At 37.4% G+C, this 18750-nt stretch overlaps 1 protein-coding gene across 4 annotated transcripts in view; it reads left to right on the forward strand.

Annotated features, from left to right (window-relative positions):
• Kansl1l (KAT8 regulatory NSL complex subunit 1 like) overlaps positions 1 to 18750 on the forward strand; it is a 107860-nt gene that overhangs the window by 33594 nt on the left and 55516 nt on the right. For 3 of the 4 annotated variants that reach the window (XM_070017864.1, XM_070017879.1, XM_070017871.1), the window contains exons 4-5: positions 12832 to 13029; positions 18398 to 18519. In XM_070017864.1, coding sequence (XP_069873965.1) covers positions 12832 to 13029; positions 18398 to 18519 — 320 coding nt within the window. The remainder of the gene's footprint in view (positions 1 to 12831; positions 13030 to 18397; positions 18520 to 18750) is intronic. The other variant, XM_070017887.1, reaches the window with a different exon arrangement.

Genomic DNA, 18750 nt, shown 5'->3' on the forward strand with positions numbered 1-18750 from the left:
TGTTTGTTGACTTTATATCTTGCTACTTTGCTGTGGGAGGCACCTGAAGCTCTTACTGGTGTGTTGCTCCTCACTTCTCTTTTGGGGAAATGCTTCTCTTCTTGTATATGCATTCTGCCCATCGCTGCTCCACCTTTATACAAACTTCTCCTGTCTTATCTCTAAGTTCTCCTTCTTCACTTCCGGCCAGTCCATTATTTCTTCCTTCACCTTGATTTTCTCTTCCTTTACTTTTACTTTTGGTGCATTTCTCTCTCTTTCTCTCTCTCTCTCTCTCTCTCTCTCTCTCTCTCTCTCTCTCTGTCTCTCTCTCACACACTCTCTCTCTCTCCCCCTCCCTCTCCCTCTCTCCCTCTCCCTGTTTCCCTCTCCCCCTCTCCCTGTATCCCTCTCCCTCTCCCTCTCCCTCTCTCTCCTATCCTTCTCCTTCAACCCATTATGCCTGAATTCTCATCCTGCACCACAGGCCTACTCTCCGTGTCCTTGCTTTACTTCTGGCCATCTGAGATGCTACCTTCTCTGTTTAACCAGTCCATAATTTCTTGTTTCACAACACTAAAATTTATTCTTGACTCTGCTGCCTGTTATTCAGTCCTTCTTTTACATTATGTCTTTTTTTTTTTTTTTACTCAGGGCTAGCGTTCAACCACTTGAGCCACAGCTCCACTTTTGGCTTTTTTGAGTAGTTTATTGGAGATAAGAGTCTCACAGGAACTTTTCTGCCAGAATGGCTCAAACCAAACCGTCCTCAGATCTTAGCTTCCTGAGTAGTAGGATTACCAGCATGAGCCACTGGTACCCAGCTTTCTTTGTCTTCTTTTTTTTTTTTTTTTGTCGGCCGTGGGGCTTGAACTCTGGGCCTGGGCGCTGTCCCTCAGCTCTTCAGCTCAAGGCGAGCGCTCTACCACTTGAGCTACAGCGCCACTTCCGGTTTTCTGGTGGTTTATTGGAGATAGGAGTCTCACGGTCTCTCCTGCCCAGGCTGGCTTTGAACCGCGATCCTCAGATCTCAGCCTCCTGAGTAGCTAGGATTACAGGCGTGAGCCACCAGCGCCCGGCCTTTGTCTTCTTTTCTGTCCATGAACTCTTCTCTTCACCACCAGCCTTTTACTAAGTCCCCAATTCCCTCCCACAGGGGGTTTAGCAGTAGCCTCTCAGGACCTGTCATTCTAATTGTTATTGTTTGATTAGTTTTACTATTATTTGGTATACTGCAGTTCCCAATGAATTGTCAAGGTTTATGTTTATTTCTTAAATATCTAGACTTATACTATCACATTTCTGAAAGTCTTCATTTTCCTTTTCATTATATTTTTTTTCTTTTTATCTTCTTCTGAACACATACTAAAACATTGGAACCGTTGATCACTGTCTCTCACAGTTTTCATCATTTTGTTGTTGCTGTTTTTTGGGGCCTATACTGGGGCTTGAACTAGGACCTGGAGCTCAAGGATGTTGGCAAAAAATGCTCAAGGCTTGCACTCTACCACTGAGCCACACGTTCTCCACATCCTCATTCATTGCTTCGTTTCTCTCTATTTTTATGTTTGATGATTTCCTCATGTTTGTCTTCTAGTTCATCAATTCTTCTCTATAGGTATACTTGATCAAGACATTAACTTATGGGTTGATGAAATTTTATATTGACAATATTTTATATTTATATTTTATATTTATGTTTAATATTTATATATTTTATATAATATTTATATATTTTAATATTTATAGTTTATATTTGATACTTAATATTTATTTATATTTATGTTTTATTTGGGTAGCTTATTTTGTTTCCTTTTCATAAGTTTGAGATAGTTTATTTTTATCACAGTAAGTGTATTTGCAGATTATTGTTTGATATCTGAGGCTTGGTGCTTGATTGTAATACTTTTTTATGTGACATGTCTTTCACATGTTTGGATATCTCTACTTGTTTCTGTTTTATTGTGCGCCTGCTTTTATTTCATTTATCCATATGTATTTATTTGTGGCAGCACTGAGGCTTGAAATCAGGGCCTGGAGCCCTCACTTGGCTTTTTTTTTTTTTTTTTTTGGCTCAATACTGTATTCTACTACTTGAGCCAAACCTGAACTTCTATTTCTTTGCTTGTTTATTGGAGACAAGAGTTTCCTGTATATTTTGTCCTGGCTGACTAATAACCTAAATCATCAGATTTAAGTCACCTGAGTAGCTATGATTATAGGTGTGAGCCACAGTCATACCTGGCCATAAGCTTACTTTTACACGGTTCTGTTCTTACGTTGGAATCTCATAAGGTATATGCGGATTTTTCTAGAACATTTTGCAATAAGCTAGGTTACCTAAAGGTGTCCTCATTCAAGGACCTATTTTGGGGGTAATCAAATGTCATCACTCTTCATGAAGAAGCCTCAGGTTTTCAGTTGATAGAATTGCCAAGTTTTCATGCAGACATCTGATGGAGATTTACAAACTTTATCTTTATTGCAAAGGGGATAGCTCTTAATTTCACTGATTATATAGCCCATCTATTTGAAGAGCCAAAACTATGTCTCTTTTTCCTGTGTTGTCTAGGACCGGTTAGTTATATTGGACTGATGATGATTTCACAGCTTCACTGTTAACTAAATACACTGATTGTTCTGATGATTTTTTTTGTTCTGCTATTTTTTTCAGGCCTTGGGATTTTCTTCTTTTTTAATTTATCTGATTTGTTAACATATCTAGGTAGTTATGTTGCTTATTACCAAGTTATATTTGTTGGAGATGCCATTTCAAACTTACCTATCCTGAATATTTTCTTCTCATCATATGGCTTCACTTTTTTTTTTTTCTTGTTGTGGGACTTGAACTTTGGGCCTAGGCACTGTCCTTGAGCTCTTTTGGTCAAGACTAGCACCTTACCACTTTGAGCCACAGCACTGCTTTCAGATTTTTTGGTGGTTAACTGGAGATAGGAGTCTCATAGACTTTCTTGCCCAGACTGACTTTGAACTGCAATCCTCAGATCTCAGCCTCCTGAGTAGCTACCAGCCTGGCTTGACTTTTAATCTTTTCAATTGTATATTTATTTATTTATTTATTTATTTATTTATTTATTTATTTATTTATTTATTTATTTATTTATTGTTGATTGTGGGGCTTGAACTCTGGGCCTAAGCACTGTCCCTTAGCTTTTCAGCGCAAGGCTAGTGCTCTGTCACTTGAGCCACAGCGCCACTTCTGGCTTTTTCTATTTATGATGTGGTGCTAAGGAATTGAACCCAGGGTCTCATGCATGTGAGGCCACCTTCCCAGCACCCAATTGTATCTTTTTTAATAGCACACCTAAAAAAATCTTTTATTCTACTTTGTGGGAGTTTTTTTTAAATGATTACTATTTGTTATTAGCATATACAAATAGAAAAAGGGGAATTTTATTATGATAATTCTATAGTGTATACAGTGTGCTTTACCAGTTTACCACCAATATTATATTTCTTCACCTCTTTCCCTTTTTTTCCTCTTCATTGTGCTTTCTTTGTATGTGTGTGTGCATGCACAGGTGCACTCCTGTGTGTGTGTGTACATGCGTGTGTGTGCATGTGCACTCTTGTGCATGTGTGTGTGCACATATCATCTTTACCATTCCTGTACCATCCTTTTTTCCCTTCCCCACTACTTTTGATGTCCCCTTTAGACATTGGACTAGATATGCCTTATCATTCTTGTCATCATTATTATTTAAAATATAGATTCAACATATGAACAAAACATACAGTTGGCTTTTTGAGCTTGGCTTATTTCAGTCAACATGATGCTCTCCAGTTCCATCCATTTTCCTGTAGCAGCATAGTACCTCATGGTATATATAGCTTGCAGTTTTTTCCTCTATCTGTTCATTGTTTGTTGGGTACCTAGGCTGATACCATATTGCTATTGTGAAAAATGCTGTGATAAATATGGGCGTGCAGGTTTTATCTTTCAAAAAACAAAGGTTTTAATTTTGATGAAATCTAGTCTGTCAATTATTTTATTATTTGGGTCATATTTAAGATTCTTTGCTACCACAAGATAAAAAATTTTCCTCCCTGCCTGCCTTCTGCCCACTACCCACCCTCCCTCCCTCCCTCCCTCCCTCTCCCTTCCTTCCTTCCTTCCTTCCTTCCTTCCTTCCTTCCTTCCTTCCTTCCTTCCTTCCTTTTCTAATCTTCTTTTTGTTGTGGTTCTAGAGTTTCAGCACAAGGTCTCACTTACAGGGAGATGCCCTAACTCTTGAGCCATGCCCTAAGTCCATTTTTGCTTTAATCTTTTTTATTAAAGATAGAATCTCATTTTTTTCTAGGGACAGCCTCTGATGTGATCCTTTTACTTATTCCTCCTGAGTAATAAGTGTGTACAGCTATGCTTGGCTTATTTGTTGAGATGGAGGTCTCACTAACATTTTACCCAAGGTGGCATCAAATCATTATCTTCCTGATCTCTGTCTCCACAGTATCTGGGATTACAGGTGTGATGAAGGAAAAATCCTATAGATGGGCTTGAATGCCTGCTTTTATTTAGAGTACTTTTCTTGAACCTTATTGCAATAAAGAACATATATTTCTATTTTAATCATATCAATTGTGACAGTTAAGTACCTGATTAGTGAAGAAAGAGAATATGCCAGGGAAATATTTTCTAGCAGTTCTAGTATGTAATAAAGACGAGAGCAGAGTAATATTTAGTAGTATCTCTAAACATAAAAATCAGTATCAAGAAAATCTAGAGGACTACAGAAAGAATGTATGTAAGGAGGGAATACATAGTCTATAAAACAGTTGTGGTCCTAATATACATCTCTTAGAAGATAGTGGATTCTTTTTTTTTTTTTGTAGGTCATGGGGTTTGAACTCTGGGCCTGGGCAGTGCCACTTCCAGTTTTCTGGTGGTTCATTGGAGATAAGAGTTGCATGGACTTTCCTGCCAGGCTGGCTTTGAACCACGATCCTCAGATCTCAGCCTCCTGAATAGCTAAGATTACCACCAGCACCCAGCTATGTTTCAGCTTTTATGTTTTTGTTGTTGTTTTACCAGTCCTGGGGCTTGGACTCAGGTCTTGGATACTGTCCTGGAGCTTCTTTTTGCTCAAGGCTAGCACTCTAGCTTTTGAGCCACAGCACCACCTCTGGCTTTTTCTGTTTATGTGGCACTGAGGAATTGAACCCAGGGCTTCATGCATGCTAGGCAAGTACTCTACCACTAAGCCATATCCCAGCCGCTGTTTTGGCTTTTAAAGGTGGTCATATGTCAGGCTTTTTTTATGGACACAATGTTATTTTTGACACTTTTTGACAAATCTGGGACAATTAACAAGATTTTTCTTCCCCTGTCCCACTCCCTCCAAAGGCAAAGGAAAACATTGGTGGATCATTCTATTATTAATATTTGCATTAACTCAAGTAATCATCATTATTTTAGCCATTTTCTTCTCTTTATTATTGATCTTCACTTCCAAGAATGGACAAAGTACCTCAGTTATAAAACATTTGCTAAACTGAGCTTTCTCATATATTGATTGTCAAGTCCTGTTGGACATTTATGTTGAGATATCTTGAAGGAGATTAGAAAAATGAGACATTAGAGAAAGGACATCTCTAGGAAAATATAAGATTTGAAATTATTTAAATAGAATGACAGTTAAGTTTGTTGTTACATTGAAATTTTTTTGGGGGGGGTTCGGTCATGGGGCCTGAACTCTGTGCCTGGGCGTTGTCCCTCAGCTCTTCAGCTCAAGGCTAGCTCTCTACCACTTGAGCCACAGCACCACTTCCAGCTTTTTTCTTTTTGCTTATGTGGTGCTGAGGAATCGAACCCAGGGCCTCAGGCATGCAAGGCAAGCGCTCTACCACTGAGCCACCTTCCCAGCCCCACCTTGAAATTTTTAAATTAAAATTTGTTTGTTGTTTTTCTTTTATTTTTCCCCACCTTTTATTCCTTGTCTTCACACATAGTTAGATGTCTAGTGTATGCTTAGGATATACAGTAGTGAGCATAAATTTTGAAGGATTTCAGTTTATTGGAGGTAGAAAGGTTAAGCAAATGGCTGCAAAAATAAGTACTGTTTTAATACCATCTGGGGAAATTATAACATGGCATTTCTCCACTTTAAAAATACATTGTTTCCCTAAAATTACAGGTTGCTTGAAATTTGAAGTATTGCAAATTATAGACTGCTTGAAACTTGAAATATATTTTCCATAGAGGGAGAAATACAAATAACTTTCATGCAGTCCCACAAAATAGTACTCAATCTAAATATTACTATATATCTCTTTGTAACTTTGCTTTGTGGAAACCTTTTGTTTGTATGCTACAGTTTCTCAGTATGTAAACATTCAGCGAAATACTATTATATTTTAAATAGATTTCCTGGAGCTTAGCAAATAGGAGAGAGATTTGACAAATAGGACTGTACTAAGTTTAAACACTTTTGTATAGTTAAGGACATTGTCACTAAGTAAGGACAGCCTACAGAATGGGAGATCTTTGCTACTGATTCATATGCTAAAGGACTAATAACCAAAATATGTAAGGAGCTTAAAGAATTAAAATCCCAAAGTATCAGTAATCTAAGCAACAAATGAACAAGGGAGTTAATTAAATACTTCTCAGAAGAAGTTCAAATTGCCAGTAAAGTCATGAAGAAATGGTAAACTTCCCTGCTATAAAGGAAATACAAGCAAAGAAACATGGAGATATACCCTCTAACGCTAGTCAAAATGATCATCGTCAGGAATATGAATAAATGCAAGTGTTGGAGGGCAGAAGGCTCCCTAAAACACTTTGGGAATGTAAATTGTGGAAAGGTAAATTAATGTACCCACTATGAAAATCAGTAATAGAAACAGCCCAGATTGCTATAATAGATGAATGAATGAATAATAATTTTAAATGGTATATATACATAGATATCAGAAAGAATGAAGTTATGTAATTTGTAAGGAAATGGATGAATCTGGAAAAAAAAATACTGAATGACGTAAGTCAGGCCCTGAAATATAAAGGGTACATGTTTCTTCTCATAGTAGATCTTAGATTCAGTATGTGTGTGTAAATATACATATATATACATATATACACAATTAAGATGACAAAAGTATAGTGTATGCAGGAATGAAGCTCCATGGTATAAGCTCTTTGAGCAATTAACAGCTTTACAAAATGAATATCAGAAAGCTCAGGTAGTAAGAAGGGAAGAATAAATGAAAAAAGGAACAACATATGAATGCAGTCATAATAATGTACGCATGTGGAAAAGGAGGTGGGAAACCAGATATGATTGGAGGAGGAAGTAAGAGGAAGTGAGAAGGAGCGAATGGTAGAAGGGCTGTTTCCATCAAGATGCATTATGCACATAAATGGACATGTTAACATGTAACTCCTTGTGAAATCATGTGAAGATAAAAAATTTAAAAAATGATGAGCTGGCATTGTTGGTTTGTGCTTGTAATCCTTGCTACTCAAGAGGCTGAGATCTGAGGATTATGATTTGAAGCCAGCCCTGGCAAGAAGTCCATGAGACTCTTATCTCCAGTTAACTAACAAAAAGCTGGAAGTGGAGCTGTGGCTCCATTGGTAGAGCACTGGCCTTGAGTACAGAGGCTCAGGGATTACCCAGGCCCTGAGTTCAAGCCCCAGGACAGGCACAAAAGCAAGCAAAATAAATAAATATAAATGTTTAAAAAAGGATGAGTCCTTGAACTATGCTATTAGTTAGGATCAGAACATTAGCAAAGATAGGCTCTGCCTTGAGTTCATATTCTTTTTTTTCCCCCTAGTACTAAAGGTTTTTAACTTAGGGCCTTGTGCTTCCTAGGCTTACTTGCTTGGCTGGATTCATGCCTTCAGAGTAGCTTTTGGCTGGTTATATTAAAGACAGTGTCTTGGACTTTTCTGCCTGGATTGATGTCAAACCATGATCCTTTGGATCCCAGCCTCTGAGAATCTAGAATTACAGATATGAGTCATCAGGACTCAGCATGAGTTTATATTCTGATAAGGGAGAGAGAACATGTAAACAATTGTGATAGAATATATTTTGTCCAATAATACATACTTTAGTAACATACAGAGGGAACATAGAATATTTAGGGGTCAGACAATCAGAGAAACAGTTGATTTCTCAGTATGATTTTGGAGGATAATAGTAATTTTCTTAATGGATTCATGGTAGAAAAGGCAGTCTTTAATTTTTGGTGACATTAGCAATCAGTTTCAGGAATGATGAAGTACTGTGGTATTCAAAGAAACAAAATGTGATTTGTACAGGCCTGGAAGAGGAAGTTAGGAAAGTGGTGTTTGGTAAAGTGGACAGAAGGGTAGAAATACATGTTTATGCTATATGCCTGTTACATTTGAGGAATTATCTTCAAGTAGTTTCCCAGTGGACCTTTGTTTCATTAAATTACTGTAGTTACTTTTTTTCATTATTTACACTGTCTTTACAAGAGCCTTCAGTTATAGTGATTTCCTAATTCTTTTAAGATCTCTAGATTATCTCTCTTCTTTGATCATTTTTAATAGTTATTATGTTACATAATTTTTTGGGGGGGGTCCAGTCGTGGGGCCTGAATTCTGGGCCTTGGTGCTGTCCCTCAGCTCTTCAGCTCAAGGCTAGCGCTCCACCAATGGAGCCACAGCGCCACTTCTGGCTTTTTTCTTTTTGCTTATGTGGTGCTGAGGAATCGAACCCAGGGCCTCAGGCATGCAAGGCAAGTGCTCTACCACTGAGCCGCCTTCCCAGCCTATATGTTACATAATTTTTATAGCAAATAGAGTTCTATAAAAGTTAAGTACAAAGCAATTTGGAAATTTCCAACAAAGTGAGGTCCATTTAAGTTGGTAACTAAGTTTTATATATGTATCTAGATGGTCTAATTCATAATCCTTTGACTTAAGACAGCATACTTTTATATTCTGTGTATTCTAAGCAATACTGTATGCTTGTTGTTTAAGCTTTTCTTTTACATGTTTGATTATATGTTTTTATATCTATTAAAATGAAAATTTTAATGTTAGCTTTGACAGGATTTATTTTACTGCCAGTAAGTTCTGTCTCAATAAATTTGGCCTTTAAAAAGGGACATCATCCTTAAAAGATAAAAGGTAAAACAAGAAATAGTAAAACAAATAAAATGGAGTCAAGAACATGTGGAAAAGTGTGCACCAATGGCTCATGCCTATACATCTTACCTACTCAGGAGGCTGAGATCTGAGGATTGCAGTTGGAAGCCAGCCTTGGCAGGAAAGTCCATGAGACTCTTTTTAGTATTAGGTATATTATAAATTTTGTACAAAGCAGTTGGCACTCATAAAAGCAGTTCATGAAAACAATGCATTTTGATCAATGTCACATATTGCATCATTCTCCCCATCCCTCTCAACCCCACCCCTTCCCTCAATATTCTTAATTTTGTAGGATACGCATTGAATTTTATGACTGAATTCTCCTTCTCCCTTCTCTTAATTCATTTACTCTCTTCCCCTTGATTCCGCACTTCTTTTGAGTGTTTGTTTTGTTGTACTGTGAGTTAGCCTTTCTAAGGAATTTTGAGTTCTCCCTTGAATCTACAATAATTTGGTTAATATACTTATGTACTTTTGTATGCCACATGAAGTGTTTATTATATATTTATAAGTTAATTCTAGATTCTACATATAAGAGAAAAGATGTATCCTTTGTGTCTCTGGGCATGACTTGCTTCACTTAACATTATTTTTTCTAGATACTTCCATTTAATATTTTTTTACAAATGATGCAGTATCGGTTTTTAATGCATCAGTAAAATTCTGTTGTGTAAATATATCACATTCTCTTGACCCTTTCATCCATTGTGGGGCATCTGGGCTGATTCTATACCTTGGCTATGGTGAATGGTGCTGCAGTGAACATGGTTGTACAGATGGCCTTACTTTGTCCTACTTTGTGATCTTTTGAATAAATGTCCAAGAGTTGAATTGCTGGAACCTTTCCAGAGTGATGGAACAAATAGTATACCAACAGTGCACTAAGGTTTCTCTCACCCACTTCCATGCAAGCATCTGTTATTGTTTTCATGGTCATTCTAATTGGGTGAGGCAGAATCTCAATGTTGTTTGGATTTGCTTTTCCTTTATGGCCAAAGATGTTGAGCATTTTATATGTCTATTGACTATAAAATAAATTATCGTCATTTTTTCCAGTCCAGGGGCTTGAACTCTGGGTCTGGGTGCTATCTCTGAGCTGCTTTTGCTCAAGGCTAGTGCTCTACTACTTGAGCGCAGCCCTACTTCCAGATTTTTCTGCGTAGTTTATTTGAGATAAGAGTCTCATGGACTTTCCTGCCCAGGCTGTATTCAAACCACAATCCTCAAATCTCAGCCTCCTGAGTAGCCAGTATTATAGGTGTGAGCCACTGGCGCTTGGCATAAAATAAATTATTTTATGGAAAGAAATCTAAGCTTCTCAGTAAAAATCCCAAGAAAGATATTTTTCTTGGTTCCTTATATTTTTTAAGGATAGCATTTTGAGAACCAGGAGGGTAGCTCTGAGAATCTGTTTGTAACAGCTTTGTCACATTACAGATTTCCACATTTCTTCTTTTTTCCAGCTAGAGCTTTCTACTTATGACAACAGCTCCTCAGTTCAGAAAACAAACAAACAAACCACAAACCAACAACTCATAATGGTTTTTTTCCATCATGCTGGCTATCTAGTCCCTCTTAGATTTCTTTTGTTATCCCGTAATCCATAATCATGTCTTCCTGTGTGTAAGTGTGCATGTTACTGGCAATTGATCTAAGGTATTTCAACTTGCTAGGCAGGCATTACCACTTTAGCCAGGCCTCCAGGAAATAGAACATTTTGTTGAGCTAAATACAACCAGCCTTCCTCTTTCCAAAAAGTAGCAATTCTAAAGATTTGGAAATAGATTTTGAAAGTTCAGAAATAATTTTTCTACAGAAACCTCCTCCTTGTCCTCATCTTCTTCTACTTTCTCCTCCTTCATCCCTTCCTCCTTTTCTCCCTCCTTTCCATTCCTCCTCCTCCTCCTCCTCCTCCTCCTCCTCCTCCTTCTTCTTCTTTTTTTGTCGGTTGTGGGTCCTGAACTTGGCCTGCGTGCTGTCCCTCAGCTCTTCAGCTCAAGGTTAGCACTCTACCATTTGAGCCACAGCGCCACTTCCAGCTTTTTCTGCTTATGTGGTACTGAGGAATCAAACCTAGGCCCTCATGCATGCAAGGCAAGCGCTCTACCACTGAGCCACCTTCCCACCCCTTCCTCTTCTCCTTCTTAAGTCTCACAATGTATCCCAGGCTGGCCTCAAACTTGTAATCTTTCTGTCTCAGCCTCTCAAGTGCTGGGATTAGAAATGAACTCCCCTCACCCTGTTTTTAAAGTAATTTTTGGTAACTGTCTATATAGCTCAAGCTGGTTTCAAACTTATGATCCTCCTGCTGAGTTCAATGAGCTGGATTTGCCACCTTCATTGGCTTCTTCATATTTCTTTATGGTTATCTTTTGTAGTCTAAGAAACTAGTCATTGAGATCAATAACTAGATCTGCTTTTCTTTGGTAATTTCAGAAAACCAGCACTATTCTAAATGTAGGTTTAAAAAATGCATTACTGTATTTACCAAATATCAAATAAAATGTGTTTTTAATAATATACCTGAATATGTCCATTCTAAAGGTACATGATGTAAATTATATAATGTAAAACAAATTCTATAATATGAACTACACTTCTTACATTTCATAGGCAGCTTCCATCCTATAAATAGAACATTTACAGGGGTGGGAAGGTGGCTCAGTGGTCTAGTGCTTGCCTCATATGCATGAAGCCCTGGGTTTGATTCCTCAGCACCACATAAGCAGAAAAAGCTGGAAATGTTGCTGTGGCTCTAGTGGTAGTATGCTAGCCTTGAGCTGAAGAGCTGAGGGACAGCGCCCAGGCCCAGAGTTTAGGCCCCATGACTGACAAAAAAAAAAAAATAGAGTATGTACTTAACTATTGAAATAATGAAATTAAGTAATCATAATATATTCATAATATATACAATGAAATAATGTATATTGATGTTTTAAACTATTTTTTATTACAAGAGTAAAGTTGTACCATGTTAGGAGTGTAGTGCCTTTTAAACTAGGATGTCAGAGTTACAGCTTTTTGGATTTGTGTATGTGCGCACTGTGCATGTCCTTTGCAGGAAAGGGTGGGAGAATGGATAGAAAAAGAGACACTTTTACCATAAGAAGTGGCTGAAACATTCATATCATGCACGTGTACTCCTTTCCTGCTTTCATTCTTGTCTCCATTGCCCACTTGCTAGCTGCAGCCACATGAGCAGAGATCATTAGTGTTTTCCAAAAGGAGCTAGAATAGAGAGAACTGTTGTTTGGATATTCGGTAAGTTCCATATTTTAACCTATAAAACCCACAGAGCTCAAATGTAAAGCCAAATAGAAATACAATTCCCAAAATATCAGAGTATATCAAGAAATACTCTGAATCCAATTTGAAATGTCTGTATTCTGAGTATAGTAAACATTTAATTTTATTCTAAATATTTCATGCTTTTCATATTAATAGTTAAAATTAATAAAGAAAAACTCTGCATATGTAACAGTTACGATAGTATTTTACAATTCTAACCCATAAGCCACATGTGTTATATTAACCATATTTTAAACGAGCTAGTTATTAGACAGAAAATAAACACAATTTTCAATGGAATGTTTCAGGATTCCCAAGGGATGATAGCAGGATCCATAGATTGGTGTGCACTGTAGTATTGAAGGTAATTTAGCTATCAGTTTGTTTTCATTTCAACTCTTGCATTGCTGTTTGTCTAGGGGATAGTGATCCTAGAAGAATGTCAACTTCCAAAAGACATTTTGAAAAAACAAATACAATTCACAGACCAAGCAGCTTTGTTACATACTACAGGGAACTCCCAGACCCACCAAGGGAGTCAAGATCCTTTACCAGAACAAGATTTTGAAATGTCACCAAGCAGCCCTACACTACTTCTTCGAAACATAGAGAAACAGGTAATGTTGGAGTGTAGTGTCTATAGTATGAAATAATTTCTCATCAGTTTTTTGGACAGGGCCTGCACCTGGTAGGAAAAGTGCTCTACAACGTGAGCCCACTTTTCATGAGTTTCATGAACTGCCGGCTATGGCTTGGATATGAAATATTCCATGCAGATGTTCATGTATTGAATCCTCTGTCTGTCTGGTTTCTGGCTACCTTGGAGTGAGCAGTTTGCTCTGCCATGCCCTCCTGCTACCACTCTAGTTCTCCCAGGCTCATGGCAACAGACCAGCCCGTCATGGAGTGAAACCTCTGATACCAGGAACCAAATGAAATTCTCTTGCGTCCACTGTTTTCTTTTTTATTGTTTATCACAGCAATGAAAGACTATTCAATAATTACCACTGTAAGTGTGTACTCCTGGGATGTGGATAATTAAAGTTGGCTATTTGACACTGCATACAGTTTAAATATTAGTTACACAACTTGTCTCTATTATGTTGATGTAATTAAAGTTACTTAAGTTAATATGTAAAGTATTAGTACAGAGCCATAAGGTGAGTATTAATTTACAACAGAGTTGGAAAATCTTTTTTTCTAACAAAATTTCTAATCAGTATGCTTTTTTCAATGGAGGAAGAACAATGTTATATATTTACAGTAGTTAATTAAAAAATAGTTTGACTAATTTAATGAGATTGAAATGTAAATTTATTTAAAAATATAACATAAATTATAGTAGCTCTCAAAAAACTACTTTGATTACAAAGTTTTCCCTAGTATCTAAATTCTATTCTCAACGATTTGAGAAGTTTATTTTTTCGTGTCTACCCAATATAAATCCATTATAACTAGATGAGGTATACCCTGTGTTGACCATATTACATAATTACGTGGTTCCCCTGGGAAATTATATACTTTCACACATGCTTATTTTTAATTCTCGTGAGTATTTCTAACATAAACTGTAAACTAAGTTAGTACTTTGTTCCTGGTCAAGCAAAATACCTACGATTGCTTAGTTTTCCTTTGCTGGAAGATGTAAGCAAAACACTCTGCAGAACATTTTGGAATGCAGAAAGTTATTTGGTAGTTACCTGTTGTTAATTGAAATGTCCTCTGCCATATCAGCCATGTTGTAAGTTCGTACTGGTTACAGTCTCACATACTTCCCTCTTTTTCCCTCTGTTCAGCTCTTCCTGTCCCAGTCAAGCGTTCTTTTTGCACTTGTTGGTCACTACTTTCTGAACAGTAAACTGGTTAAGTTAATTCTAGAGGGATCATCATTTTTCAGAGAACATTTTTAGAGCCAAGTGTGGTGGTACACACCTATTATCCCAGCATTTGAGAGACTGAGGCTGGAGCATTGTGAGTTTCACCCAGCCTGAGCTACACAGCAAATTCCAAAGCAGCCACAGATTTAGGAAGAGACCTTATTTCAAAAATTAAAGATTAGCTGAGTGCAAGTTGCTATGCCTACAATCCTAGCTACTCAGGTGGCTGAGTTCTAAGGATCAAGGTTTGAAGCCAGTAATTAACTGATTAATTACTTAAAAAAAAAAAGGAAGGAAAGGGAAAAGGAAGGAAAAAAATGGGGAATAAGGAAAGACAGAACAAAAATTTTGTGAAGTTGGTTCTCTTTCCTTGATACTACTAATTTGTTTTGTTAGACTTTAAGAAGTTATCAGAACTGGCTAATTAGTAAAGCCTAGTACAAAATGAAATTACAAAGTCCTTTGTTGAAAAATTAAGAGTCTGCAAATGGTGACAGTGGAGTGTTAAGCAATCATAGGTCCCTCTGAGGATGGCCTGTATAGAACTCATTCCCATGCATTTTAGGTCACATTGTTGATGGGAAGGTTAGAGGTATTGGAATCTTTCTTTCTTTGTCCTTCCTTCCTTCCTTCTTTCCTTCCTTCTTTCCTTCCTTCCTTCCTTCCTTCCTTCCTTCCTTCCTTCCTTCCTTCCTTTCTTTCTTTCTTTCCTTTCTCTCTCTCTCTCTCTCTCTCTCTCTCTCTCTCTCTCTCTCTCTCTCTCTCTCTCTCTCTCTCTCTCTTCCTTCCCCCTCTGTGTGTGTGTGTGAGAGAGAGAGATAAAGACAGAGACAGAGAGACAAAGAGACGAGGGGGAGAGAGTGAGCAAGGGAGATAGTAGAGCTTGAATTCCTGGTCTTGAGCTTGCCAGGCAGGTGCTCCACTAAAGTTAGAGACTTTGATAGGGTAGGGAACTATGACTTGTGAGAGGAACAGTAATGGTCTAATGTCATAATATTTTATAGATCTACTTTTAAATTAAATTGTTTTAAAATATTTGTTAAGGAAATCTAGAAGTCAATTATATGGTAGAGGTAGTGAGCTTGATATACCTATTTTTATTAAGACAACCTATTGCTATACAACTGTCCATTGATAATATTTCAACTTGATTATTTTTATTAGAGGTGGCCATTAAAATATAAAGGTGCTGTTGAGTTGTACACTGAAGTTATTTTTAGCATAGATTTGTAATATTGATATTTGTATTGTTAGCTAATTTATTTTTAAATTAAAAGGTGTCTTATTTATTTATTTGTTTTATTTTGTCAGTCATGGATTTGAACTCAGGATCTGGGCGCTGCTCCTGAGCTCTTTTGCTAATGCTGTACCACTTTGAGCCACAGCTCCATTTCCGGTTTTCTGATGGTTAATTGGAGATAAGAATTTCCCAGACCTTCCTGCCTGAGCTGGCTTTGAGCTGTAGACCTCAGATCTCAGCTTCCTGACTGGCTAGGATTATAGGTGTGAGCAACCAGTGTCTGGCTAGGAGCCCTATTTTTAATTCTATAAATAATTTAAAATGAATTCCTTAAAATAAATAAAATATTTCCCTACTGGGAAATTTATGCTAGAGATCTTATAATAATAGTTGTTAAGTGTATTCTCTTGAAATTGATGGTTTTCGTTATTAGAGTTCAAATTATGCATCTGTTAATTTACTTTGCTTGGTGTCTTTGTTAATTCAAATTAGTTTGACTGATTGTAAAATAACAATGGCGTTTTTTAATGCTCACCTTGGCCAGTTACTCACACATACCTGATCAGTAAACTCCAAGGGCTTGAAAGATTTAGATGATATGTTTGGAGATAAATGATGACAAGAGCCAGGTGTTGGTGGCTCATGCCTATAATCTTAGCTACTCAGGAGGCTGAGATCTGATGATCAAGGTTCAAAGCCAGCCAGGGCAGGAAGTCCGTGAGACTCTTATCTCCTTTTTTTTTTTCTTTTTTTGGTCGGTCATGGGGCCTTGTACTTGCTAGGTAGACAACCTATTCTTAAACCACAGTCTTAGTCCTTTTTTCTCCAGTTATGTTTCAGATAGAATCTCTTTTTTTGTGTGTCAGTCGTGGGGCCTGAATTCTGGACCTGGGCGCTGTCCCTGAGCTCTTCAGTTCAAGATGAGTGCTCTACCATTTGAGCCACAGCACCACTTCCAGCTTTCTCTGCTTATGTGGTTCTTAGGAATCAAACCTAGGGCCTCATGCATGCAAGTCAAGCACTCTACCACTGAGCCACCATCCCAGCCCCAGGATTGGAACTCAGGGCTTTGTATTGCTAGGCAGGCTCTCAACCCTTCAGGAACTGTTTTTAAAGTGAAATTATTAGGCACATATATGGTATATAACATGTGAGCACCGTTATATATTACAGACTGTGATAGACAATTTGCTCCAGGAAAGTTAGAATGAACTTGTGACTTTAAATGAGCATCATTATTCCACAATACTGTGAATTTCCGGAAATTATGTAATCACTTAATCACAATCAAAAAAAAAAAAAAAAAAAGAACCTGGGGAAGGGAGGGAGGGAGGGGATGGTAGGGGGAAAACAATGGAGGGGGTAACAATGTTCAAGAGGAAGTGTACTCATTACCTCACTCATGTAACTGTAACCCTCTGTATAGTATCTTTACAATAAAAAAATTAAAAAAAAAACCAAAACAAAAAAAATGAAATTATTAGGGACACATCTTTTGATACATTTATAAACCATTTTAAGATTTTTTATTATGAAAAATATTTTGGAAGAGTTAAATATTTGATTTAACTCTATTATATTCTTTACTCATTTTCTTGCAGCATTATGAGGTTTGTTCAAATGAAGGGTTGAAAACAATTACTTTGTGGTAAAATAGTTTACAGTCAATGAAAATCATGAAACATGTCTATACATAATTTTTAAAGACAATCAGTCTATGTTAAGGGAGAAAAACTAGTTTGGAAAACTCATGTGCATGGTTTAATGTTTAAAAAAATGTGTGCAGCCAGGTGCTGGTGGCTCACAATGGTAATCCTAGCCACTTAAGTTGAGATCTGGAGGACTGTGGTTCAAAGTGATCCAAATATCTAATTTTATATGGGGAGGCTATATTATATTCTCACACATAATAAGGAAACTATCTGGTTTAAAAATATATACCAAGCAGTTAGAAATAGTTTACCTTGCTAATTATGTTGACATTCTTTATATTTTTTAATATTCATACCTTACTATTTTTTTGGGGGGGTCCGGTTGTGGGGCCTGAACTCTGGGCCTGGGCGCTGTCCCTCAGCTCTTCAGCTCAAGGCTAGAGCCCTACCACTTGAGCCACAGTGCCACTTCCAGCTTTTTTCTGTTTGCTTATGTGGTGCTGAGGAATCGAACCCAGGGCCTCATGCATGCAAGGCAAGCTCTCTACCACTGAGCCACCTTCCCAGCCCTACCTTACTATTTTTCTAAAGCAAACATGGTGGTACATGTTTGTAATTCTTGAAACCTACAAGATTCTGGGTTTGAGGCCAGTATAGGCTACATAGTAACATCCTGTCCAAAAGAAAAAAGCAGTGAAAGCAAAATCTTTTGTGGGGCTTGAACTCAAGAAATGGGCACTGTCCCTGAGCCCTTTTGCTGAAGGCTAGCTAGCACTATACTACTTGAGCGACAGCACCACTTCTGGTTTTCTGGTGGTTAATTGGAGATAAGAGTGTCATGGGGCAGGAAACTGCCCCAGCTGGCTTTGAATCATGAGTCTCAGATCTTAGCCTCCTGAGTAGCTAGGATTACAGGCATGAGCCACCACTGCCTGGCAGAAATTGTTGTTGTTGTTTTTTTTTAATGTGCCATTTCTATTTTGTGGCCTTTGTTTATTATAATTGTAAAAAGTGATGATGTTTAGAAGAATTTTATATTTATTACATATATTGAAGTTTGGAGGTGAGGAGCTAGGGAATATTTTGGATGCCAGAAATCATAATTTCATATTTTTGAATTGGAAAAATTGAGAAGTGTGGTATTAGATTTGGACCTGCATTTGAAAACTGTATGCCAGACTTTCACAGTACTGAAAGGTTGAGTGTTTCCTTGCAGAGTGCACAGTTGACCGAAATCATCAACAGTTTGATTGCTCCACTCAACTTGTCTCCAACTTCATCACCCCTGTCCTCCAAATCCTGTAGCCATAAATGTCTGGCTAATGGAATTTCCAGGAGGTATGTGACTTGATTTAATTTATATAGCTTTAGTTGATGTATAAGTATTATAGCTACTTTTTTCTTCCAATGGAGGACTATAATTGGTGCCCCACAGATAATAATTTTAGATGACAGACTTAGTTTTGTGATATGAACCTTGCAATGAACAATAAAGGTTTCTAGAATATTTGATTATCTTCCTAAAAAAGTGTACCAATGATAGCATTTTCTATAAACCACTACCTTACT

Source organism: Dipodomys merriami, unplaced genomic scaffold (assembly GCF_024711535.1).
Source record: "Dipodomys merriami isolate MVZ:Mamm:240054 unplaced genomic scaffold, mDipMer1.0.p SCAF_1, whole genome shotgun sequence".
Lineage (NCBI taxonomy): Eukaryota > Metazoa > Chordata > Mammalia > Rodentia > Heteromyidae > Dipodomys > Dipodomys merriami.